The sequence below is a fragment of the Haplochromis burtoni genome, unplaced genomic scaffold (assembly GCF_018398535.1).
Source record: "Haplochromis burtoni strain Fernald_Lab_line unplaced genomic scaffold, NCSU_Asbu1 Contig_118, whole genome shotgun sequence".
Lineage (NCBI taxonomy): Eukaryota > Metazoa > Chordata > Actinopteri > Cichliformes > Cichlidae > Haplochromis > Haplochromis burtoni.
The window spans coordinates 299524-325742 of record NW_024582479.1 but is presented as its reverse complement, the minus strand read 5'-3'; the positions used below and the strand labels follow the sequence as shown (position 1 = coordinate 325742).

Here is a 26219-nt window from a genome sequence, read left to right as displayed (position 1 = left end):
AAACTCCCTTCAACAAATACTGAGTGTAGTCTATCATTGAGGAAAATGGTTTCCAGTCTCTGCAGCGAAGAAATACTGAATTCAGTGGGTTTTTTTCCCATGGTAGACCAAGCGTACTAAACGGTTAACCTGACCTGAGCCAGTATTCAGATCCAGAAAGACCTTTGGCTTGGGGTCATGACAGGCAGAGAGATCGAAGGCTTGATAACATGATAAACGTGTACTGCAGTGCTAATCTGGGTATCAGATGAGTGTTTGAATGAACTGTTTCACATGTGATTTTAAAGTGATTGCTCAGACTTCATGTATAAATAAACACAGGGAGATTATATTGTTCGATGAAATCCTTATCTTGCCAGATTCCATTAAAAAAATTCTACTCTAACAAAATAAAAATTCTAACAAGATAAAAATAAATAAAATGAGTATCCTAGAAATTAAAAGAATAGTTCAAGTAATGAATGTGCAAACAATGAAATGAGTTAAAGAGTTTTAAAAAAGCTCGAGTTGTATTTATTTATTTTTAAATACATTCACTCTTTTTTAAGTTAATCTGATAACGTCTAAACATGGCTTCGTGCTTGAATGCCACCCTAGTTCACTTGACCGTCAGGTCAGAGCATAATGGGATTTTACTATAACTTTCAAGGTAGCACAAGACTTGAATGCATGCTGTGACTTAAACTGATGGTTTTCTCTTGATAACACACTCCAGTATCTTGAGTTTCAGTTCTGATTAAGATCCTTCTTTTGGATGATAGCAGTAATGTCAGGGTGAAAAAAATCAAATCAATTTCTAATGTTCGATGTTCAAGGTCTGAACATCAAGACTTTTCCATATTTCTGCCCAAAACATCAGACTACTGAGGATGTTATTACGCCTAGCTACGGGTATTCAAATATAATATTAAAAAGAGGGATATCTCTCTGAATTTAAGAGCGAACATCCTTTCATTGGGTGATGTTGTGCAACAAGTCTTTTGCATGTAAGGGTGAAAACCCCAGGCAATCTGTCAAAACGCCTAAAAACACTTTCAGTTTTCTTGATAGAGAAAATTGGATATGTCATTAAAGTCAACCAGCTTAGTGACTAATGTGTTAATATATCCCAGCCTCCACTTTGACACTGACCATTTATTTTGTCCTCGTCCCTTTATTGCACATTCTTCTTTCTTTTTCAATAACAGTCTTTGTGATATAAACCTGCTGATGACTGAGAAACTTTTCTTGGACAGGGGCCACACATTGACTTTTATAACCCAGTTGCCAAAATAGCTGGAAGTCTTTGTAAATTTGCCAGTGATTTCAATTCTGTATTTATTTAACAGTAGTACGATGATGCAGTACAGAATTTTGACAACACTCTGGGAACATGGAGACCAGTTGCTATCAATGCTTTCAGTTGATGACACTAAATGGGTGTCGTGGCTGCACAGCAGGCAGGCCAGTTTAGTGGCTGAACTATTTTTCTGCAGAGCCACCCTAACCTGAATATGTACCTGTGTAACCTGTAAACCTCTGTAAGTTGGGACTAGGTAAAACAGTTAGAGTTCTGTCTGCAGATGATTAGCAAAAAAAGAATTAATTAATAAAACTGGCTAAAAAGTTTTATTGTTTTACATTTATTTTTGCAACAGATCTTTTGTGGAGTTATTTTTCTTGTTTTTAAGTTTTTAATTAAGGTCCTCTATAACATTTGCTCACTGTTCAGTTCAGTTCAAGCTAAGATGACTGAAACGGCTCACTAAAAAAAGTAAAACTTTGAGTTTTTTCGATAAACCTGATGGAGGATTATTAACTGCAGATGCCTTTGTATATGGATTGTTCGAGATCTCTCACATGGTCCAATCGAAATAACTGCATGTTGATTGTTTAGTGAACTTATAATGTTAAAGGAAGAGATCATTTGACTTTGACAGAAGTTCCTTAACACTGCATTCTTTTTAAGACGATCAAGTTTTGGTACCTTTGCAAAAAGAGATTTCTGGTCCTGCAGAAGTCTGTGGAAAAACATGCATTTGTGATTACCTCTATAAACAATTTAAATTCATTTGAATTTCACATCAACAAATACATAAAATATATAGATACCTTTTATTTATATAAAAGGTGAAAAATGTTGGTTTAGAAACAATTTAAACTTGAAAAACACTCTTGCTGTGATCAGGAGGCTGTCTTTCTCCACCTCTCCCATTTTCCCTGCCTTGAAAATCTTGAAAATGTATCAGTTATTTAAAGGTTTACCGAACAAGCCTGGTGTGACAGTTTCCATATTCAGTTAGAGGTGACTTTCGTCTGACCTGTGGTTGTTATTTACCAAGGTTAAAATGAAAAGTTTGCACAATTGAGTCTGAAATGAAATACTTCATCATGTCAGAATCTGTTATAAATGCCCCATCAATTTATATAAAATCTCAACAGCTATTTCACAGTTCTTCACACTTTTCACTTTAGCTGCACATGAGGTGGACACAAAAGAAGTGCTCCACACTCAAGGACAAGTTGGCTGAGTGGTTAAGTGTATCCTAACTAAAGCAGAATCTGGTTATCCTCCTAAAGTTATTATTTATTGGATAAGTGTGGAAATGGTTTGAATTAGGTCATGCAGTTTGGTCAACAGGTGGCAGCATTTTAGCAGTGAGTGTGAGGATGTTTTCAGACGTGTGCTGCTATTTAACTTTTAATAGTTTATATTTGCATACCAGTGAAGCTTTTCCTGGCTAAATAAATGTTCATATGACTGGCTACAGCATGTTTGGGTATAAATGTGAAAGTTGTTTCTTAACAAAGAGGCATCAACTTACAATATATGATATATTTAGTTCATTTTGGTGGGGGTGTTGTTTCTGTTTTATCACACACAGTTAAATAGTTTCTTGGAGGCATGTGTATTTGATCTAATTCCTGCCTCAATTGCTTTCAGCAGCAGTGTACTATGGATATTACATGCTGCCAGATGGATCGTTCTGCTTAGCTCCGCCTCCCCCAGGTATAGATGCCACCTCATACTATAACAATATGACCTCAGCTGTCATGGCACCACCTGCTTCTACCGAGGCCGTGGCTAATTTGGGCTCTGCACCCACCCCTGCTGAAACTGTCACAGTAGCAACAGCAGCTACAGCCCCCACTCAGGACTCCAGCTCTGTTCCTCCAGCAAGTGTACCAGAAATCAGGTGGGCTCTGACACTGCATGGAAACGCTTTTCACTTTTCTTTATGGTAGCCTTGACATCAGTTAGTTTAATTTTGCCTTAATCAGAAATGATTAAATGTGTTTTCTTTAAGAACCTTGATCAAGCATAATGATGACTGTTATTTACCCAAAAAGCTAAGTTAGTGTTTTGCTTATCTTGTCTGAAATTACATTTTAAATTCAATTATTACATAGTGTATTTAAATACAAGAATGAAAATGATGCCATATTAAAAGTTGAAACTTTCAAAGATAAATTGTATTCACATCTTAAATTTCCCCTCCAAACAGCTCAAAAGCTGAACTTCCAGTTTCCACCCCATCAGCAGCAGCCATCATTCCCCCACCACCCGACATCCAGCCGGTCATAGACAAGCTGGCTGAGTACGTTGCAAGAAATGGTCTGAAGTTTGAGGCGAGCGTCCGTGCCAAGAATGATCCGCGGTAAGTTTTCTGCTGTTCCAGTCAGGTCTCACTTTAGGAACTCCTGTTAGTAATTTTGCCATCAGATATGGCATAACCTCTTTATCATCCCCCGGCTCATTTTTCTGAGCGCTCGCCTCTCATCTTTGTATGTTTTCTTCTCTCTGTGCACTGTAGGTTTGAATTTCTGCAGTCCTGGCATCAATACAACACCTATTACGAATTTAAGAAGAAATACTTCATGCAAAAGGAAGGAAAAGGCTTGCCAGAGGTAATATAAGCATTGCGCTGTATACATTATGCTTCTGTGCGTATTAATCTAACTCTCTTTATCTTTCTTTGCCATTTAACATTAATGTAACAATGGTTCCTTCAATCAAAACTTTAATTACTTATTTTTTTAATACCCTGCAAGGTGTGTGGTTTGGTTAATGGTATATGTACATTTACAGACATGAAACTTCTAAGTATTAAATATTGTTCCTACATAATGAATAATAATGAATTATAACAGTTAATAATGACTGCACTGAAGCAGTTCTCTCATTTGCATCACTGCTACAGATCCATAAATGATCAAGATTACCGCATAAAGCCCTTAAGAGCTTAATAAAGCTGTGGCTCACAAGCAGCGGTGCTGTCATGGACACTGACTAGAAGCAGTTTTACAAAGACTGTGAAGAAATGTTTCTTACAGAAAGATCAGTGTGACTAATTTTTCAAAAATCACTAAACCAAACCAATGGAAAGTTTTTAAATTTCATCCAGAGCGACGACATTAAATGCACAATAGAAAGTACCAAAGAAGACATTATGTGCGTAGAGTAGAGTAGGGACAAATGCTACACAAACAAAATAAGATTGATAATCAATTAATCAGACTTGACTTTAAGCGAAATCTCCTCAGTATGTGTATTATCATTTCCTTTTTCTTACTATTTCTTCCCCATGTATTGTTGATCTTAGAATTTTCAGCTGTGCTTGAAGGATGGGCTCCATATGTGATATTTTTAGTCTGTCTTGCCCTCAGTGTCTATAAAATCTGCCTGCAGATCTAAAGTTAGAGCTCTGGGGAGTCTCAGCTTGTGCTTCTTGATGTAGTTCATGGTTTTCAGGTATGCTTGGGATTATTGTCATCTTATTTGTAGTTTCTCTTTCTTAAATTAATGCTTTTGCAACTTTGAAATGAGTTCCTTTTGTTGCGTATCCACTACAGATATCTTTAACCAGAATTTGGAATTGATAAATGAGGATAACACAGGGAACAAGGAAGAGATTAAATGACAAGAGGTGGATCCAGCCATCCTACTGAGAAGCAAAGTAATACACTAGCTCAGCAGCTTAACTTGTCTTTCAGTCTGTACCTTCAACATTTCTAAAGCTCAAAGTTTTGCTGCTGAGATCATCCCACCTGTTACCAGAAATGTCTCCCATGTTTTAGAAATTTGATTCACTTTGAGTTCATCTGGTACTTTACAGCAATCAAAAAATAAGATATTAAGTTGAGTTACTAAGAAATTGCTTAACATGCTCAGTGTCCCTCAGCTTGGGAGCTTTTCGAGTTTCCGAGCTGAGCATTGGTGTTCTCTCATCTGTTTGTAAGTCAGATCGCTACCAGTCCATTTTTTTTTTTTTTTTTTTTTTGCTCCCGGGAGGTGCCTCTGTGATGTCAACAGTGAAATGGATGGATGGAGAGATCCTTCATACGTATGAATACATAAGCATATTTCATATACTATATATTGGCTTTATGTCAGAACTAGAAAGAAATGGTAAGAAGTAAGTGAATTTTGTAAGGAGCGATTTGTTTTATGTCAAATCAAATTTATTAGCTTGTCAGAGTGCAAAGAAGTGTGGTCCATTATGACACAGCACAGGCTGTTTCAACAAGCAGTGCTTGGCTTTTTCTATCAGAAAATCTGTCTTGTGTTTATTTTTTGCTGGCTAATGGGATGAGGTTTGCTGCTCTCAGTCAGTGCTATTATTTGTAGTTTCATACTTGATGAAAAAAGTTAATGTTGCTTCATATAGTATCAATAAAATGTTTAATATTTGAAATTTTCTTCACTTTATTAGTGTATAAACGGAATTATATTAAAAGGAGTTTTTTTTTTGTAAATAGTCCAAACCTTCCTCACACTTTTATGTTGATATTCTAGGTTGAATGTGACACCTTCTGAAAGCCCAAGCTTTCAATATTTGAATGGATGCTTTCATTTTTGCATCAGTTATGGAAGCATCTTATAATTTTAAAAAATAAATACATAATAAAACATTGGAGTATCTCAGTGACGGTCTAACTGGGATTAGAATTTGCACCATGAACAGATTATTTATTTTTTTTGAAATAAAACAAAACTGAAGTCAGATTTGTAAGGATATTATATCAGGGATACAAGCTGACAGGTTGAATTTACGCATAGCACTTGACACATACACATGTAAGGTCTACAGCACAGCTGTTTTCATTCCCTCTGATTTATATTAACCATGATTTAATCAATTTTGCGCCTCAAGTACAATGTTCTGTATTTGCTAGAAAACTATAATGTGAGATTAAATTCATTTAATTTTCAAAAAAAAAATGTCACAATAGCTGTGCCTATTTTCCAATTTACTTTTATATTGAGTTGACAGTTTAATCTCAATAGGGGCTAAAGTGTTTTTTGGAACAAATCAGAGAAATGAATGAAAGCAGGGACCTCAATCTATTTCGTTTGGCAAAGGGTCAATTGTAGGCTGTGGGAAAGTATTAAAATGTGTTGCTATAAAGCTCTATGAAATCCAACCAATTTCCTTGAGTAGCCCAAGTTTGGAGCGCTGCACCAGAAAAGGAGGGATTATTACCCTTTTAACTGTTCTGTGTTCAAGAGTTACCTGCAGATACGTTTACTTAAGGACGTAAAAGCTAAGTTAAAGGTGTAATTGTGAGAGCAATCAAATTCCTGCATTTTACAATTGAGGTTATTCCAGAATGTTTTAGTGTGCTTCTTCTGTAAGCTTTGACTTGAAAGTTGTTTTTTTTCCTTAAGATTTATTCTCTGGGCGTTTCACAGTGCTTTGACTGTTGAAAGCACTGTTCAATTACAGCTGAATAGTAGATAGTTGCCTTTGAAGCATTCTTCAAACATGATAAAATGTTTCTCCTGAGGGTTTTCCCTCCTGTGGCATTGGCTTCATCATCAATTTTCCATCTCATCCCATCAGTAGTTTAAATTTGGGATGGCAGCTAAGAGCACTTGGTCCACAGGTATTACTACAGAGGGTTTCTGTTGATCTGGTCTGTGCACACAAGCCTGTTAAAAAGGCTTTGTGAAGATACTCTGTTGATTTGAGTAACAGACCAAACAGGAATTTTAGAAGGCAACGTAAGGGTGTAATTTTGATTCTAATTAAGTACATGGGAGTGAAAACGGAGAACGAGAAGTGAAATTAAACTTGTAAAAATGATATTAATTGATCTTGAGTTATAAAAAGTTATCATTCAGAGAAATTAGTGCTCAATGAAATGCCTAACTACTTAAGGTGTATTAGTTAATATTCAGAAATCTGTTTTTAATTTTTTCCTGCTATAAAACAAAAAGAAAATGTTCGTTACAGTTTGCAGTGCAGAAGGTTACGCTGTGATGAATACAGCTTTGGAAGTTGATAGAAAAATTGAGGAAATTAAATTACTATTTATCTAATGAAAGAAACTAAAAATAATTAAAAGTGAATTCTTTGTTAAATCACAGGCTTTGTCTTCTATCTAATTTATCTAATTTCTTACTATAATTTTTTTCCTAACAAAAGTATTTGAAGGATGTGAGTCAACAGTGTCTTTCCCCCTCAAACCATATTCAAGGACCAATGATTTTCCAGTAAGTGCTGTGTTCTCCAGTTAGATACAAGAGGTGCTGATGTTGACATGAGTGCAGGAACAAACTCTCACTTATCTTAGGGGACTACTGCTGCACACAAGTTAATGATTTCCTTCTTCTTATGCACTTGCTCAGTGGGAAATAAAAGTTGACATCTCATCACATTCCCGAGCTATTGTCAGTGGTATCCTTGAGCTACCTCTCATTCTTTTATATTTTGCTTCCACGAAATCAGACTTTCTTATAATTGTTTAATGTGGTCTTGAGCAATAGTTCTGCAGGCTGTCTTTGAAAGCTTTTCTTCATGCACTGGCTACCCGACCATTTTCAAAGGAATGTTGTTTTTGGTTTGTTAAGCCACTTAACACTGACCTATGAAGCATTCAAGCATTAAAAAAGGCACCTAACTCAAAGGATTAACGAGTTTTCTGTCTACATATAATAGAGGACTTCAAAAAAGAGCCAAGTTTCAATAGTATTATAAAAGTAACAAGATGATTGTCATGAGAGGTCCTGCAGTGAGTATCTAAAGCCATGTATAAACTGGTAGCTGCTCTGTCATGGTTTGGAGCTGCATTTTAGCCAGTGGTGTTGGGGATCTTGCCAAAAACTGAATCATCAACACAGAAAAATACCATCATACTTTGATCCACCGTGCAATACCATCTGGAGAGTGTCTAACTGGCAACAACAGCTTTATTTTTAATACTGACAATGATCCCAAACACTGGACAGAAAAACAGGCCAGTCATGGATCGGGCTCCCCAGAGCCTGGACCTCAACATTACTGAAGCAGTGACAGAGAACAGAACAAAAGACAGCCAACATCCAAAGAAGAGCTTTGAATGTCCTGCAAGAAGCCTGGAGAACTATTTCTAATAACTACTTAAATTATGTGGAGAAAACGTAATGTGCTCTTTCAGACTTGTCAAGTTGGTTTTACTTTATAATACACTGAAAAAAAATAGTTAGCGCACTGTGAAAGTCCCTGCAGATGGATAATTACAATAATTATACACAAGAGTTATTGTTTCATTGGAAACCACAGGAATGACTCATTCAGTGATCCATGCATCATTGAATTTATACCTTGACTATAACATACACCAACACTAAAGGTTGGTTCTTTCAACCACCCAGCCAATTAAATATTGTTTACTTGTACCGACAGTGGATAGATGGTATATCTTTTAAAAACTTTCCCAGCACTAACTTTTTTTTTTTTGCATTGTGCTGCTTTACATCAAATCTACAGTATCTTTTATAAAAATGAAGGCATGCAAGTTCCCAAGAAATACCATTTACAACACCATCTGTCTCGTGTTCTACTGGTTTACCCATAACGTGGACTCATTGCTGAAAAATGCAACAAGGTTTAGACATACAGAATTTGTGAAGCCTCTGGAAAATGTTAATGGCTCAGCTTTTAACATTTTAAAGAAAAGCAGGATGATCCTTTTCTCATTTTCTCTCCTTATTCTCTCGTGCTTCATCATCTAGAGCGAAGAGGTAGAGGATTCTAATAAGCTTCAGTCAGACAAGGCAGCCAAGGAGTCCAAGTTGACAAAAGGTAGGACACAAACTCATGCAAAAATAAACTCATTCTCAGATCGCAGGGCTGCTTGCACTTTTCGTTTTTTGTTTTGTTTTGGGCGTTTTTTTTTTTCTCCCTTTTTTTTAGTTTATTACTTCAGTGAATGGGATGCAAAGCCTTTGGGGAAATATGAGTATATTTGCTCTGGTGTGCATGTGGATGTTTGTATGTGTCATATGCTGTTGTCTCTGCATTGCCGCCTGTGAGTCTGTTGGTATTTATGCGGGCAATTTCATTTGGTAATATCAGGCCGGAAATGGCTATGCAAAGATGAAAGAGTCTGCTTACCACTACGCTGGCGGGAGCCGTAAACATGCACGCATATTCAAATTAAGGCCCGCATTCACAGACTCCTCAGACGCAGTATATCAGGGTGCACGCAAGGCAAAACTAATAACTAGTTGGATTAGTTGCACAAGTAAACTATCCAGCCCTCCACAATAAGAATCAGGATCTTGTATTAAGGTTATGTGGGGGAATGGGAAACAATAGATCTCTTTCATCTCCAGTAGACCACAGATATTTGATTATAAAATGCTACCTTTCATTGTGCATGTCAGTCTTTCTCATGTTCACCTGTCTTTCTGTGCTCTTATTGTCTGTCCCTTATTTTTCAAAAGTCTTTTCTCTCCTGAATGTTTTCCATGCTTCACTTTTCTTTTTAACTTGGATTTGTCAAGAAAAAAATCCAGTTGTGCAATGTTTTTCTTTTTTCTTTTTTTTTTCAATATCAACTCACCTGAATCCTTTTTGGTCTTTTCTCAAATCATTTTAACTCGTGTCTTTGTGCCATTACAGCCTCTTTTGCGCCCATCTCTTTTGCCATCAAGGCAAAGGAAAATGACATGCTGCCACTGGAGAAGAACAGAGTTCGATTGGACGATGACTCGGATGAGGACAAGGTCTAGCTCAGCTTTGTCTGTTTATTGCACTCACTTTAGATCTTGGGGTAGTTTTTGCACATTTAAAACTCATTTTTGTTTTAGTACCATTTTTAAGAATAAGTTCTGATGTGTTTGCTTGAAGTTGTTGGAAGAGGAGGGGCTGGAAGCTGTGATGGGTGGAGCTGAGATGATTGATAAGGAGCCTCCTCCAGTCAGCGTACCAGAAGAGAAGAAACCCACCCTCAGTTTGGAGGAGTTAGAAGCAAAGCAAGGTAAAGGTCTAAAAAAAAAAATGATAATGCAATGACTGTATGAAAGCTCTGTAGCTCTTTAAATGCTAATTTTAGCCATGTCTGCAACAGAAAGCAGTATAAAATATATTTGGAGAATAATTTTGGACAAGTCATAAAATATTCTCGTGCTCTCAAACTGCCCCACTGCCTGTACAGTTGATAGGATATTGGAAAAACGGCATGATTTCCCCAGCTCGATGACGATTTAATGCAGGCCTGCTAAAAGTGAGGTTTTTGTAAATGAGCTCAGCTTCCAAGTGATTTCTCTCACACCTTCTGGCTTTTTGGGAGGGTTGGTAGAAAATAAATTTTAAAAAAGAAGTGAGAAGATGCATAAATCCACAAAAGTCTAAATTATGAATTCCTTTAACAGGGTGTACCCTAAGGTAAGAATCTAGCTATATAGTATAGTAAAGTGCATAATATACATCTCCCCCAAAGGCATAATGGAATTATAGATATAGAGTGTCATCATGCTGGCTCAGCAAAGTCTTCCAACAGAAAATATGTTGCCTAAAATATAGAAATACTGCATCCTAATGCATACACAGAAAATCCCCCCTTTGTTCTCCAAGAAGTTTACACTGTGTGGTCCGATCAGGGCTTTGATGATAGTTTTTACAGAATGTTCTTCAAAAACGATTGAAAGATTTTAAAAATCAAAAGAAAAGAATTTGCCCATGAAGTTTTCAGGGTTAGTCACATATTCAAAAACTTTTTATCCACTCGATTATTTATTTTAAAGCTGTATCGTTTATTTATGTATTTATGAATTGATTTTATTGGAATCTGAAAACAGATGTACTTGAAGTTCTTTTGTTTTTTTGGGTTTTTTTAATCTTGTTATAATTTGCCAACTTCAGAAACCTGCAATCGGTGCCTAGCTTCAGCAAAACTGGACACCTTCCCTGATGACTTAAACCTGTGTTATTAAATGTCTATCCCCGTGCTTGTCAGAGAGATGTGATTGACATGCCGGCCTTTTGCCAGTTAATGCCCAACAGACATCTACGTCTGTAAGAATGCCGCATTGATGTCTGATGATAGAGAGCAAGAGTAATAATCTCTTAGCTGCAGAACGGAGCCTGAAACGATAGACGGACAGACAGTCAAAGACAAATGTGTCACTTTTCAGCATCAAGATAGTTGACCGGTGCCGTTTAGGTTCAGTGGAACACTCTTGGAGTGTGATGGCCTCTCCTGGAGCTGACAGACAAAAGAGAAAGACTAGAAGACCCTAATAAAAAGCTGACTGAATTGGTTTTGCTGTATGGCAAAGTGGCTGTCAGTCAGCAGGCCTAACTTGATCAGATAGGAGAAATGGTGGCAGGCTGCAAAACACTAATCTGTGTTGATGGCCTGGAACAGCGCCATCATGTCCGGTTTTTAGGGAGAGCTGCATAAATTGTTCAGACTGCCATCATTTTCGACTAAATGTGTGTGTTTTTAGTCTTTGTACAAACACAATTTTCATTTCATTATTTTATTTCATTCACATGGAATTGGTATTGACTAAAGATGGTGAGTGCACCCCAACACTCAAAAATGCAGCGTAACCCATTTTGTGCTTGATATGAATGCAGTAGTTGCTGCTAAGAACGGGCTCTGTGACGAACAAGAGCGTGTGGGGTAGAAGAAAGAGAATTTTTCTCCACTTGAGGTACTTTATTTGAAATGCCCGAGGAAGGTGTTTGGCAGAACATATCGATTGCCGAGACATTTCTTAATTTGTTGGAGGAAATAAAAGACGACCTGAAGCCTCCAGCTAGGAGAATTCAGGAAATGCCTGCTGCCTCACTTTTTGGGCTTCTGGCTCTTTGCAAGAAGTCAAGAAAGGCTTTAATAAACTTTTATTTTAACAGTCACAAGGCTTCATGTCAACATTTTAAGCGTTAAACCGAGAAAAACAGTTAAAGGTAGATCATGTTTGACGGTTTACCTGATACATGACTGAAACAACGACTTGACAGAGCCCCAAATGATGAAGTGGAAGTAAACGGAAGTAAGGAGTTTGGTTTAGTTTTATTGTTCTATTACATTAGTCAAATGTATCTATAAATACAGGAGTCAGATTGAGGCTAGGCAGGACTATGTCAGTGTCTAGGGTACCGATTCTGCTCCACTTGGCTGTTGTTCATTGTACTCAAATATGATTTGCCTTAGCAGCTAGCCTATTTTTAACCCCAAAGAGATAACAGTAGACCCAGAGGTTGCATAACTTATACAACTTGTTTTCCGCAAGCAGTTGCTTTTATACTGTCTTGTCTTCCCTATTTTTTTTTTTTTTTGCTCGCTCATGCCGGTGCTCCCTGTGCCCCATTACATTAGCTGTGCTCTTCTTACCTATGTATCCCCTACCCATCTGTGTCACTTCATCTCCTTTCCTCATCTCTCAAACCATGCATTTTGTTCCACTCCCATTGTCAGTTAGATGCCTGTCTTCTCTTCTCCACCCACGTTCCCTCCTACTCTGTACAAACCTTGAATTGCATGAAATTATGCATCATCGGGGATTTCGTCGAGCCTTATCTTTTAGAGTAGAAACTTTGTCAGTCTTCAGCACTTGGAAAGTCAGAAAAATGCCAGACATTACCTTAGTTAGGGCAGAAATGTACTCTTAAAGTCTTTGCTTGTTTTTCGCTTCACAAATGTGAATTTTTCCCCGCACTGTTTATCTCTTCATGTTTCATTCCGTGTCTCTCTTCTCTCTCTTCTTTTTAATTCTTTTATTTCCACAGGGAATTTACTTGTGACCAGAACAAGCTTTCCTTTTCTCTCACTTTTCTCTCAGAGCAAGTCAATCCTTTGTTCCCGCCATTTAGTAGCTGCATATCTGGCAGTGAGAAAAACAAAAAAAGGACAATGCCTGCAATCCAACCATGTCTCCTGTGTTTACCCTCTCATCTCTCGTCACTTAGCTAAGCAGAAACTGGAGGATCGTCTAGCGGCGGCAGCCAGGGAGAAGCTGGCCCAGGCATCTAAGGAGTCTAAGGAGAAACAGCTACAGGCAGAGAGGAAGAGGAAGGCAGCACTCTTCCTACAGACTCTCCGCAGCCCATTCGCTGGAGAACCTGAGGCAAAGAGAGCTGAGCTAGATGCATGTGCTCAACTCGAGGTAGGTAAATGGTTGCACTGTGTGTTTCTATTTTTAACAAATGATAGTAAGTGTAATATGAATCATTATTCATGTTACACATGTCTACATTGACTCAAACTAAAATGGCATAAATATAGTGGGGCACATACCCACCATATGTAGTCACTACATTTTGCATGCACATTTACACAGCCACGAGTCCTAAACTAAGCTTTGTTATTCTTACTCAAAGTGTGGGAAATGCTACTTTCTTTGCATTTTGTTCTAGAGTCCGTGGTATAACTTTATAAATGACTGTGCTGAAATTGAATTTCTCCTCAGTGAGCCTTTCAAACCAAAGAACACTGTACCAGCTCTTAGGCGTGGTGGTCGTAGCATCATTCTCTGGGGTTGTTTTTCTGCCAGTGGTATTGATACATTGCACAAAGTGGATGGAGTAGTGAAGAGAGACGACTACCTCCAAATTCGTCAACTTCACCGATAAATGGTAGAAACGCCAGTATCAGGTGTTCCACCATAACAATGATCCCAAATATACATCAAAACTGATTTTGATTTTGGACTGTATAAAGCAGCCCTTCATTAAGCTATTGGAATGTCCTTCCCAAATCCACAACCTCAACCCTATTGAAAATATGTGGATTGATCTTAAAAGCTGGGTCCGTGCTGAAAAACCAACACATTTCGATAAACTCTAGCATTTATGGCAAGACAAATAATTTAAAAATCCAAAATACACAATACAGTACAAAATGCACCCAGTTTTTTTTTTCCTAGTCATTAAAGTTGTCTGCTGTACACTCATTCCAGCCGGGGGGAAAAAACTGTTAAAAAATAATTAAAAGCCCAAAATTAGGCTGACATACATGCCTGTGATGAATGTATGTAAATTTCTTAATGCAGCTGTAGTTACCTAAATTGTTGATTCCCTAAAATGTTTATAGACTCCAATGGAGAGGAGCAGAGCCTATCAGCATATCCCAGTGTCACTCTAAAGATACAAACTGAATTATAGAAAACTTCTTTTCTTCACTCCTTTGTTCTATTTCTCAAATCTCCATACCTCATGTAGGGTACGGAGATTCTGTTTTAAAATTCTCCTTTGTGAAGTACTACGAAGGTGTTGCAATAATGCAAATTTTTAAAGCCTTTTGTCTGTCACAAAAAGGCAGCAATACTTTATAGTGTAAATAAGTCTCTGATAGTGGTCATTTGATGTGTAGAGTGCCTGTCTGTGTGATGGATGTTGCATGTCAGCTCCTCATGTTAGCCCAACTGATTTGTGGTGAACTGGAATATTGCCTGTTAGACCAGGTGGCAACGGACAGCCTGCTGTCACTACTGTGCCAGCTCTTTCTTTCTTTACCAGATGTTCTCCGTCTTCTGCAGTGGCTATCAGAGCGTAAATATCCTGAGGAAAGAGTCAGGCCAATAGCCTACTGTAAATTAGCTGTGTACTAGTTAAATATTTGAAAAAAAAGGTTGAATTTTGTGTGTATTCAGTCTTCAAAGTATTTTGTTTCAGTGGTTGGAAAAAGTAGAAAAATCTATGTAATGCTGGTATGAGGTACACATTGAATAGGACATTGTAAAAAGTCACACATCCTCAAGGCAGACAGTAGTGCAGTGTAATTGTTCGAGTCAATAGGTTTTTCAGTTTCTATTAAAGCTTTTTGCAGATTAACCCCCTTTAAGTAAGACATGTTGACCAATTTATTAGTTTGGAGAGTCACTTTGAAGAACAAATTTTACCTGAATTTGTTGCAAGTGTATGGAAAACGAAAGGGATTAATGTGATTAACACGAATTGTTGTGAATATCCTAGGGGCAGTAATTTGGAGGGTCACAAAGAAGGATCATCCACTAGTACAATTTGGTGGAACTCTTAGTAGCTTTGAGGACAGATGTGATTGCTGATGCGATGCAAAATGAGCTGACTTGGAACTGTTGATGTAAGCGCTCCATGTTTCCCATAGTACCCTTCATGTTGATTATCCTGCAGCAGTGTAGTGGATAGTGTAAACTGACATGAGTAAACAGATCCCGCTGGCTAAGCGTTTCAGGCCCAGGCAATTTATCCTTTTCCAAGTGACACTTTCAGTGTTGTGATTTGCTGCCGTTTTAGCCATTTCTTATTACATTTTGGCTGAAATGGTGACGGTGGTGGATATGTAGCTTTGTGTTTCCTGCAGATTGATATACTCAGAGATTGGTGCAGATTCAGTCTGGCTTTGCTTGTGTCATTTATCTGGTCAGCTGATTTGGTGTGTTAATTCTGTACACTGTAGCTTGCTATCACCAGCGTGTGAATGGGTGGATGATTGTGTATAGTGTAAAGCGCTTTGGGGTACTTAGGACCAAGTAAAGCGCTATACAAATACAGACCATTTACCATTTTATTTCAATTCAGCTGCTCTTACAGCTTCATTCGAACATGTCAGTGCTAAAGATGGCACCTTTTGGTTCTGTTGGTAAGAGGAGTGAAATGGAGGGCAATGATGAAGCAGTGATAGTGTTTTCGGTCCCCTAACTGGCTACCAACAGTAGCAGATAATGATTGCTCAGTAACTGACAGCTTAATTAACGACCATTCTCTGTGTAAGAGCTCTTCTCTGTTGGTCACATGGTTTAGGTGATAAATGCTTTCTTTATTATTATATACGAGAAATCTCGAAGACTTGGAAAATGTAGTTTCCCTTTGCTTCTGTTCCTTTATGCTCCCAGGACAGTACTTTTCTTTCCCGCGCCTCTTACTGTCTGAACTTCTATATCTTGCTAGAACAGGTGTGAGAGGGCAGACGTTTTGTGTGCCTGGTGTTGGGATAAGCCTCCCATATGCCAATCCTAATTTGAAACCATCGTTTCTTCCTATCATTTCATTATCTTTCCCTCAAGCTAGACACCAGATTGGGTGTAAAAACTGCAGTGTAATAAATATCCTCCATTTCTCTGCTTCTGTCTGTTTTAAGACACTTATTCTCTTCTGTCATGAGCACATTTTCTTTCTATTTTTTTGGCTTCTTCTCTCATGTTGTTTCATCATCATCATCTCTCACCCCATATTTCTCTTTGTCCCTTTCTCTCTCTTTTCTTACAAATTTTAGCAGATGGGTGAGGGGAATTAGATCCATGAGACAGCTCTGTTGATACTAAGCTGAAGTTGGAAAAATTTATTTGGATTGCTTTATTGCAGAACTCATAATCTTTTTTTTATCTCACCACATAAAGGATGCCGTTTGATGTTCTTTTTCATCCAGATGCCCCTTTAGTACCAGGAATATACACAAATTTAAAATTGGCCGTCTCAGGAGCAATCTAAGACCTAACCCTGTTAGATAAAGTCTGTCCTTGGAAAATCTATTGCTATATTTAATCCGCTGATGGACTGAAGCCAGTTTTTCAGTGTGAATCCAGCAGCTGACCAATCTAAAATGAACAGACAGACTCACACTGGGGTAATTAGAGGCACTTTGCAGCTGACAGTTGTAACTCAGTGTGTAGCCAGAGGGCTGCACTGTGTTGTGTAACCACAGTTTTCCTTCTGTTTTAAAAGAGAGAATATGAGCAATAATTTCCCAGGAGAGTAAGAAACTTTCACTTTTCCTGAGCCAGCCTTGTTACAATCCCTTGTCCCTTTCAGTGTGCATATGACTATTTATAGTACCATCTCTAAAGAGAGGGAAAAAAAACCCTCAAGTACATTTTTCTTCTTCACCTTTTGTGATTTTAGACACTGTGCAGCTGTAGGCCTTAGAGCAGAAAATAAGTCAAGTTAGAAAATTAAGAAAACAATTAATCAAATTTATCTAAAGCATTTTTAACCACCATACATGAATACAGACTAGGCATATTTTACCCTTATAGTTCCCGTGGTAGCTCTGCTATCTATAGCATAATATAGTGTAATACAACCACACCTCCAAAACGTTTGTGTGACTGTGTAAATGTGAATAAAAACAAAATGCAATCATTACTTACAATATAAAACAGAGAATATATCAAATATTTCTAGGAGTATATGTCCTTTTTCTTTTTCTTGTTTTTTAAAAGGGCATATTAAAATCGATGGCAGCTACATGTGTCAAAAAACGTGGGACAAGGCCACTGTGTAGCAACCCCCCCCCCCCCCTTGAGAGAGGCCTATTGTCTCATTGTTGTCTGATAGTAGCTATCTGCTCAACAATTGTGGGACTTCTGGGATTGTAAATTTAGTGATACAACGAATGCTGTCAGCTGGTCCAAGGTGTGGACTGCAGGCAGCCATGCTGTTGGAATAGATGCAGTATGCGGTTGAGCAATGTCTTGCTGTGAAAGGCCTCATCTAGATGTAAATATGGAATGATATGAAATATGCAACACCTTCCCTGAAAAAGTTGTTGTCTGAATTGGAGCATATGTTGCTCTAAAACCTGTATATACCTTTGAGCTTTCATGGCACCTTTCCAGATATGCAAGCTACCATCAGAGATGCAGGCTTTTGAACTTTGCTTTGGAAAAAGCCACATCCTCCCTCTCCTCTTTAGTCTGGAGGACGGAGCATTCATGTTTTCCAAAAAGACATTTCACATTTAAATTCATTTGACCAACAGTTTTCCACTTTGCCTCAGTCCATTTTAAATGAGCTTTAGGCCAGAGTGGCGTTTTTGGTTCATGTTTATCTGTGGCTTCTGTTCACGATAAATCTTTCACCTGCATTTGTGAATGTCACGGTGAGCTGTGTTCATGCAGTGATTTCCATAACAGAATTATGCCTGTTTTTAATGTAGTACCACTCAAGGCCCTGAAGATCACAAGCATCCAATACTGATTCCAGGAATCTTTTGATGTTATATATTCAAAGTCTTCAGAGTTGTACAGAGAAACATGGATTTTGAAATAGTTCCACAATTTGTAGACGTATGTGTTTTGCAGATTGGTGAATCTCTGCCTATCTTTTAGAGAAGCAATGGCTCTCTAAGATGCTCGTTTAATACCCAGTTATGTTACTGATCTGTCACCAGTTAACCTAATTACTTGCACAGTGTTCCCCCAGCTGGGGTAAACACATTCCAGCCAGGGTTGTCCATTGCCTTCATCTTTTTAAGTAGACAAGCTTGTTAATTGTCCACAATATCAGATATAGGAAGGTACTGTGCATGTGGGGGGAAATAAACAACAAAATAATACGGACGTTTGTTTGCTCTCTGTCCTCATTTTGTCTTTCTTTAGCTGCAAGAAGCTTTTTCTGCTTTTGTGGATCCTGCACCTCCTCAAGTATCCCCTGCACCACCTGTTTATGCTCAGGATCAAAGATTGTCTGTGGAGAACCATAGAAGCCACCACAGCAGGGAGCCCCCATCCGTCTCGTCATCATCTTCCTCGTATATTACCTCCTCCAAAGGTCCAGAACGCGACAGAGATCGTGACAGAGATCGTGACAGAGATCGTGACAGAGATCGAGATCGAGACCGAGACCGAGATCGAGATCGAGATAGGGATCGAAACAGAGATCGAAACAGAGATAGAGACAGGGACAGACAGAGAGACAGAGACAAGGATAGGAACAAAGGGAGAGACAAAGACAAAAAGAAGAAAAAACACAAGAGGAGGTCAAGATCCAGGTCAGCATCGAGATCAAAGAGCAAACACTCCCTTCCCAGTGCCTACAGGAGATCCCGCAGGTCCAGGTGAGACGCTCCCACTGAAAAGTCAGTCTTTTTTTATTTCTTTTAATCCACCACAAGAAAGTCAGAATGAATGCAACAGTGATGCTGCTCACTCCAGCCACAGGCAGCTAAAAAGAAGCTTTTAATACCTTCTGTTATTTCTTTTTTGTCATTATGTTTTGCTTTGAGTTTATGCTGCCTTTCTACAGATTTGTGGGGTTTGGAGATTTTTTTTGTTTGTTTGTTTTGAGCAAGGTAACTGAACTGAGAGGTTCAACTATTAGAACATTGTGATAGGAAAGAGACGCACACACGCAGGCTGTATTCTTAATCTTATCCTGGTTGTTTCATTTTCCAGCCTTGCTATGCTGTGTTTGTAAATGGTATGCATGTTCTGCATATTAGGCAGTGGGACAAAATAAATTTGGCTATGCCCTTTATGGAAAGAAATCTGACAAGGTTATTAATTTCTTAAAATATTTATGAATACTTAATGCTTTTCTGCCTAGTTAAGAATAAAAGTAGTATTTCCATTTTGTGAGTCCTTTTATATAACTTGTATTAAAGTAATGAACTGAATAATGATTTTTTTTTCCTGTTCAGTTCCTCAGTATTTAAACAGTGTTTATCTGTAAATTGCACCACGTTCAGGTCTTCCAAAAGTTTACTGAAATAATTGAAAGTCTTATTCAAACCTATCTTTTCTTCATTTTCAGTTGTGCAAAGCCCTCATGTCGCCTTTTTTTTCTTTTTCACTTTAACGCCATTAGGCTTATCATTTTTTTTCTGCCTCACTCTTCTCCTCTTTTTCTTTATTTCCAATACATTTGCTTCTCTCTCATATTCTGCCTTCTGATATTTAACGATTTCTTCCATCTTTCATTCTCTTTGTTCCGCTCTCTGTCCAGATCCCGATCACACTCCCCAGGGAGAAAAGACAGAAGAGGCAACTCATCAGAAAAGAGACGCGAGGAGAAAGAGCGGGAACACTATCATCCCAGCAGCAGCTCCAACTTGCCCAGGGGGCTTTCAAGATCCAGGTAAATCTAACAGCAGGTGTCTTCACAAGTCATAGGTCCTCACATGCAGCTTTGTTTTCACACTAAAAACATTGATTTTTGCTGCCTTTAAAGCTGAGAAGGGGCACTAATGATGCGACTCTTGGGTGGTTAGTCCATATTTTCTTGATATTCTTCAGTTTTCTTTATTTTTACAAAAGCAGCGGGGGAACCGTTATCAGTGTTCAAGGTTTTCCATGTGTCATTAAGGCCAACTTCATGTAACTAGAAGACAGTTTGATTCCCCAAAAAGGGGAGGGCATGAGGAAGTTTTGGCAAATGCACTGCAGAGTTCATCCCAGTAAATATAGTTTTGTCTTTATAATTGTACAACAGTCGCTTGATACCGACAGATAAATAGGCATTGTTACAAAAAATAAAAGTACAGTCTTTTTAAAAAAAAATATGCTCACTAGCGTTTCACTGCTTTAGGCACTGGGCAGCCTCCTGTCATTGATTCACCTGGGAAATCTGCAACATACCAAAGAGTCTCTAAAGATTTTTAAGGCATCCGTCCAAAAGAAAGAGCTGAACCAGAAACAGACCTCTCATCACGATAAAGATGAAAGAATGAAGCCTTATGAAATGGACAAGTTGTTACCACAAGGCAATACTAATATTACAATATTATAAACAAACAACAGCACAAGCAAGAAAATCCTCAAAAATCTTGTAACTGAATGAAATTTGCAGGGAATTGTTCAAACCAGAGTAAGAGACTGGGAATAACTATGCAAAATGCCTCTTAAATAGAGTTTAATTGGCCTGTGAAGTTAAGGGTGTATATTACAGCAGTTCATATGCTCAGTTAAATTATAATTAAAGACGTTTATTTTGTACATTTTGTTTTGAGTACACCAATATTTCATGCAAGGCTTGGCAGATACAAACCACCACTGTTTATTGTGCAGTGTTAATATCTGATTGAGACGTTTTAGTTTTTAGCTCCTGCTGTGCTCTTCTTGCGTTTGTCAGGTCTCCTCCTGAACAGCAGAGGAGCTCCTTGGCATCCTCAGGACAGATGCAAATTGCGGCCTCCTCGTTCTCACCATACTCTTCACCCGGCAGAGTTTTGTCTCCATCAGCGAGCCCCGCCTCCAGCCTGGCTCACTCAAGGTAACCCCTCCAGACGCTTGTCAATAATCCAGCTTGCATCCAGCATGTAGATGTAAATGAAAGTCTCTTTACTGAAGGCTTAAATGTTTTGTTTTGGGGTTTTTTTGTTTTTGTTTTAGCTTCAAGTAAATGAGAAGATGTATTCTTGCATTTAAATCTCTCTTATTTGCAACAATAGATTGTTCCTTTAGGTCTGATAATCGAACACTCCAGCTGCTGCCGATTTAAGAACCTAACAGAGGTTATGCTGATGCACTCTTTTTCACTGACTAATGTTTAGAAATGTTTATTTTTATGTTGTTGTTGTTGTTTTTTTCTGTTTCTAAACTCCTTCTACTGAACAGTGTTTGCTCTCCTGATATCACAGCGCACAGCTTGGGTCTTTCAGCTTAAAGGTCACAAGGGCAAAAGTGCATTAATGATTTTGGCCACAGACTTGATAAGACTTGCAGTTGGTAGTCTGCCACTTTAGCAGCGTGTTGACTTTTCAATGCAAGAAGACTAAATGTTGGCCAGGCGCACTCTGTTCACTTCAATATCTTACTAAAAGAGAAGGACTCATTATGAACTTGTGGCTTGTTGGTAAATAGAGCCTGTTAATTACAAAATAAAAATATTTTAAATTCCACCTCTTTTATTTCCAAAGTTTTATTGCAAAGTTTCCAGATTTTAAGCGTCATGCCTTCTAGCTGATACCAACCAGTGCGTTTATGGATGTTCACTTGTTTTGTAGTTTAAAAGTTTAATTTTTCAGTCTTTAGTTTGTGTAACCCAGCATAACTTTTAAAATCTGCCGTCATTAAAAAACAGGCTTCTGGGAAAACAGGAAACAATGTAAATATTTTTGACTTCTGCAAAATTGGAAAAACACAACAGTTCCTTTTATGTTCAAACTGAAGTATTGCATGCACCATAATTTAATGTTTTTAAAAGCTCTGCTTAACCAGTATATCAGCCGTCTCATGCGCTTTGTTACGAAGGAGAATGCTTTTTCTTCCATAGATTTAGTAAATGCTCGTCTTTTCATGTGGGGCGCAATTATCCTAGCAGACGCAGGAGTCATTCCAATAGAAGACAGTCTTTTGTTGCCCTTTCTTCCTAAACTGTGGGTGAAAGCATGAAAGGTTTTGCTGTTTACTTTCTCCGGGGAAAGGAAACTAGATCATGATGCCATAATAACAGCGGGAGGGGCAGGTAGTACTTTATACTGAGTGCCGTGCACACGCACAAACGTTTGAAATCTTCCATCTTCGTGAGAGGAAGAAAAGCTAAACTTTTTATCATGAGCAGCGGTCTTTTCTGCAGTTGTGTTCACCTGTTGTGTTCAATCAACTTGTACATGATTTGTTCCTTTTTTTTAATCTCTTGATGAATTATGAAATGCTGGACTGTAGAGACATTTAAGCTTCGGAAGGAGCCGTGAAGCTGAACTTGAGGCCTGAAATTTGTCTGCATGATTAAATACTCTGTCTGTGTTTGGTCTTTTAGCTCTAGATGGATATTTCAGTGTTACAGGACACTTCTTTCACCTCTTTCCTTCCTTCCATCTTTTCTTTCTATCGCTCTCGATGCCTGTCGAACTTGGGGCATTTCAGAGAAACATCATAAATATTGAATATTCTCTCCTGTTTACATGATTGATTTTATGCTTTTTGACTCTTTTGTGTCCTTCTCCTCTGTTTTCTTTTCAGGGGTGGTTCTCTGGAGAAAGACAAGGCAGTGTCCTCATCCATAGTATCCTCTGTTCAGTCTAAAATAACTCAGGTATTGTTCTTTGCTCTTATCCCAGATGCATCCCCTGCTGAACTTTTCCATCCCATCCAATGAAAGTACTTAGTGGTGTTCTTTGTTTCCATCATGCAAAGAGGAAGGATGGAAAGTGCTGTTCTCTTTCATACACCAAAATATAGCTAGTTTTTAGAGCTTTTGACTTGAACTCATTTTATATTTATCCACTTCTCCCGGTACCTTCTGTGTGTTTTTACAGCACGTCGGTGTGCTATATTTGTTTGTTTGAACCATGGGGAGGCCGATGTCTTACATTTATATGTGGTGCAAATGTGATAAAGCTGCACTCTGTATTCAGTGGCAGTGTAATCCAATCTCATGCATCATACCTGGAGAAAAACTGCCGGTCTGATTTTGTTTCTTGACAGTTTGAAACTGTTGTTAAGAAAACTGTGCGGACTCCAGGTTCACTCGCTTTCAGCCATATTGAATGATCATCCGCAGCAAATTGAATTTGGTTCGTTGCCACCGAACGACCGATATTAAACCGTCATGATTTTGCTTGCCTCTGGGACTTGTCATCAATTTTGATTTGGATGAAAATGTAACTTAACATTTCTCTCATAGCCTTGGAAGTAACACTTGTCAAAGCAAAGCGGTGAGAACGGATTTGTAGATGGCCTCGATTTGTTAAAAGTGTCTGCTAAGTTTATAGTCGACTGATGGTTGACCGGTTGATGGCGCAGGTTTCTAATAGTGTTTTGTTGGATAACATTGTTGAACCGTGTTGCTGAGGTCTTGTTTACCACTGTTTGGGGTACATGTGCTCTTATTTTAATAAACAAACAGCACTTCTCATCGTGGCAGTGAATCTTGGCTCCAGATTGCTCTTCGGCCCTGCGCATCTCATCCTGGGAGCTTCGCCAAGAATTTAGGATAAGAGAGACTGAATATTAGTTGGCGCCGATGAAGCGAGAGGCAAAAACAGAAACCTCTGCAAACTTGCCGAAGTCTTTTGGGAGATGGATTTCACTTCACTGCAAAGGAAGGAGGCAGAAGCAGCACATGGTCTTGAAAATGTTTTCTCCAGTGGTACTTGTAAATTCAGACAAGAAGGACCATTACCATTACTGCTGAGAAACACAAGGTCAAGTTCAGCAAGTTGTCAGTTCAAGTTAAGAAAATGGCAGGTTTCAACATTCAGTATGGTTTTATACCCCATGTGTTTTTTTTCTTTTACATTTTATAACGCAACAGAGAAGCAGAGGTTGGCTTCACATAACTTTATAACTTGTTTTAGTTTATTACTTAGCTGTGTAAAAACTAAGCCCACAGTTTTGGAAGCTTGGGTTTAAGCCTAAAGCTGTAAAAGCTCGCCATACACTACCTGCTTGGCACTAAACGACACACATGATGTGTAAATAAGCGAGTGTTTGCTAAGAAGTTGCCGCTTCAACTTAAAAGCTGAACCTTGTGTCAGTTTTGCTTCTCATCACTTCTCGTCGTGGCAGTGCATCTTGGCTCCAGATTGCTCTTCGGCCCAGCGCATCTCATCCTGGGAGCGCAGGATGAGAAGTCACATTCCCCAAATTGCTTAAAAAAATTAATTGTCAGGCTTTTCTTTTCTGTTTTAATAAAAAACACCCAAAGAAAACTTACTGAAAAGGTTTGATTGGATAGTTGCCACTGTCGTCATGCCCTAATGCAACCCATAGTCTCCTGTTGAGTGATGAGCACAGCATAGACACTTCCAGCTGTAAAATTACAGTAACTGCACATAGAGCTCTGCGTGTAGCCGCTTTCTGACAATTGACTAAACCAAATGTTAAAATAGTGTGTGTGTGTGTGTGTGTGTGTGCGCGCGCGCGCTTGAGAGAATTTTACATACTGCTTACATCAGTGCCATGCATTTAACAGTAATCCAACATTTGCATACAATTGTTTCTGATGCAGCCTGATAAGGTGGCACTGACATGGATTACAGCAGCTATCCTGTAGTTTTCTAGACGGGACAATGCCAGTTAGTCCACCCTTTCATTTTGTGGCTGACAAATAGGCTGCATGGCTGACAACTCTGCGAACACACACAAAACAACACAACAGTAAAATTAGCGCTTGTGCAGCATCTCAGCATTCCCAAAAACTGATGGCGTTGTGTTGCCAGAACAGTTTCCGGCTCTGTGCAGACTGCTCATGTTCCTCCAAGACAAACTCTGATTACTGGAGTTAAAAATGTCGGTCTTGTTTTATGCAACTGCTGTTGCTCCTCAAGCTGCTGAAGCACAGAATGCCTCAAAATATAAAAGCACATCGTAGCATCAGGTTCTCCTTTGATTTTGACAGTGAGAGGCACCCCCAGACCAAAGGAGAACCAACGTGTTTATTGGTGTCACATAATTATTGCTGTATTGTTATAGTGCATCTGGGTCATATTGGGCCTGTTTAATGTAGATAAGTGGCAGGCTGTGTTGGTGTTTTGTCTCATTTGGGTGCGAAAAATGAAAAACAGTTGCATCTGAGTAAGTGCTACACACCCGTAACTCACAGTGTAACCTCACACACGGCTCGCCAATAAATTCTGACCCCGGCAGGCACTGTCCTTGCCTGCATGTTTTTAAATTGCTATAGACAATTTATAGCCACTATTTTGTTGCTTTCAGAAGTGCACCTCAGATAAGTGCATTCACGCGTATCACTTCTACAGACGAAGCGTTATATAATCCACAGAGATCATTGATATTCTTAAACACTGTCTTTATTAATGTCTGTTTAATGATTCTCCTTAAAATTGTTGTAAAATCCACAAAACAAAAGTGCAAAAACACGAGCAGTTACTGTTGAGTCCTGTCAGTCCTCATTTGGACATTGTGCTCATTTAGATTCATATTTATTATGTAGCTTTTATCTCTTTCCTGAAGCTTCTTTGTTTTGCTCCTAATCTACTTGTATTTGACTGCTGTTGAAAACCTTAGGAGAACTTTGAGAAGCCTAAAAATGTCTGTACGTACTTTGATTTTTAAGTCTACATCACCATAAACCTCTCTGATTAAATGTCAGTAATTTAATTTATACTTGCCTCTGCAATGCATTATTTTGATACACGGATTCTCCTCCAACTGAGCGAAATAAACCTAGACTGCAGGTAAACATAAAGTGTCAAACGTGGGAGTACAGCCCTGTGCAATATCACCTAAAAGACTGATTATTCAGAACTGTGTCACCTTACTGGGAATGTGTTTCTCTAAGCTGAGCAGAGCGTTTACTCGCATGTAAACTTGGATCTTTTATTTCTTCCGTACTTTGTTTGTCCACTGACTTTTCTTTTTC

The 26219-nt window shown here is 38.5% G+C and overlaps 1 protein-coding gene across 2 annotated transcripts in view; it reads left to right on the top strand.

The window, feature by feature from the left end:
* Window positions 1-26219, top strand: part of LOC102291587 (splicing factor SWAP) — a 57323-nt gene that overhangs the window by 15275 nt on the left and 15829 nt on the right. For both annotated transcript variants that reach the window (XM_005939473.2, XM_042223692.1), the window contains exons 8-18: window positions 2927-3176; window positions 3486-3638; window positions 3795-3888; window positions 8978-9047; window positions 9870-9973; window positions 10098-10227; window positions 13167-13363; window positions 18554-19011; window positions 19899-20030; window positions 21024-21164; window positions 22856-22928. In XM_005939473.2, coding sequence (XP_005939535.1) covers window positions 2927-3176; window positions 3486-3638; window positions 3795-3888; window positions 8978-9047; window positions 9870-9973; window positions 10098-10227; window positions 13167-13363; window positions 18554-19011; window positions 19899-20030; window positions 21024-21164; window positions 22856-22928 — 1802 coding nt within the window. The remainder of the gene's footprint in view (window positions 1-2926; window positions 3177-3485; window positions 3639-3794; window positions 3889-8977; window positions 9048-9869; window positions 9974-10097; window positions 10228-13166; window positions 13364-18553; window positions 19012-19898; window positions 20031-21023; window positions 21165-22855; window positions 22929-26219) is intronic.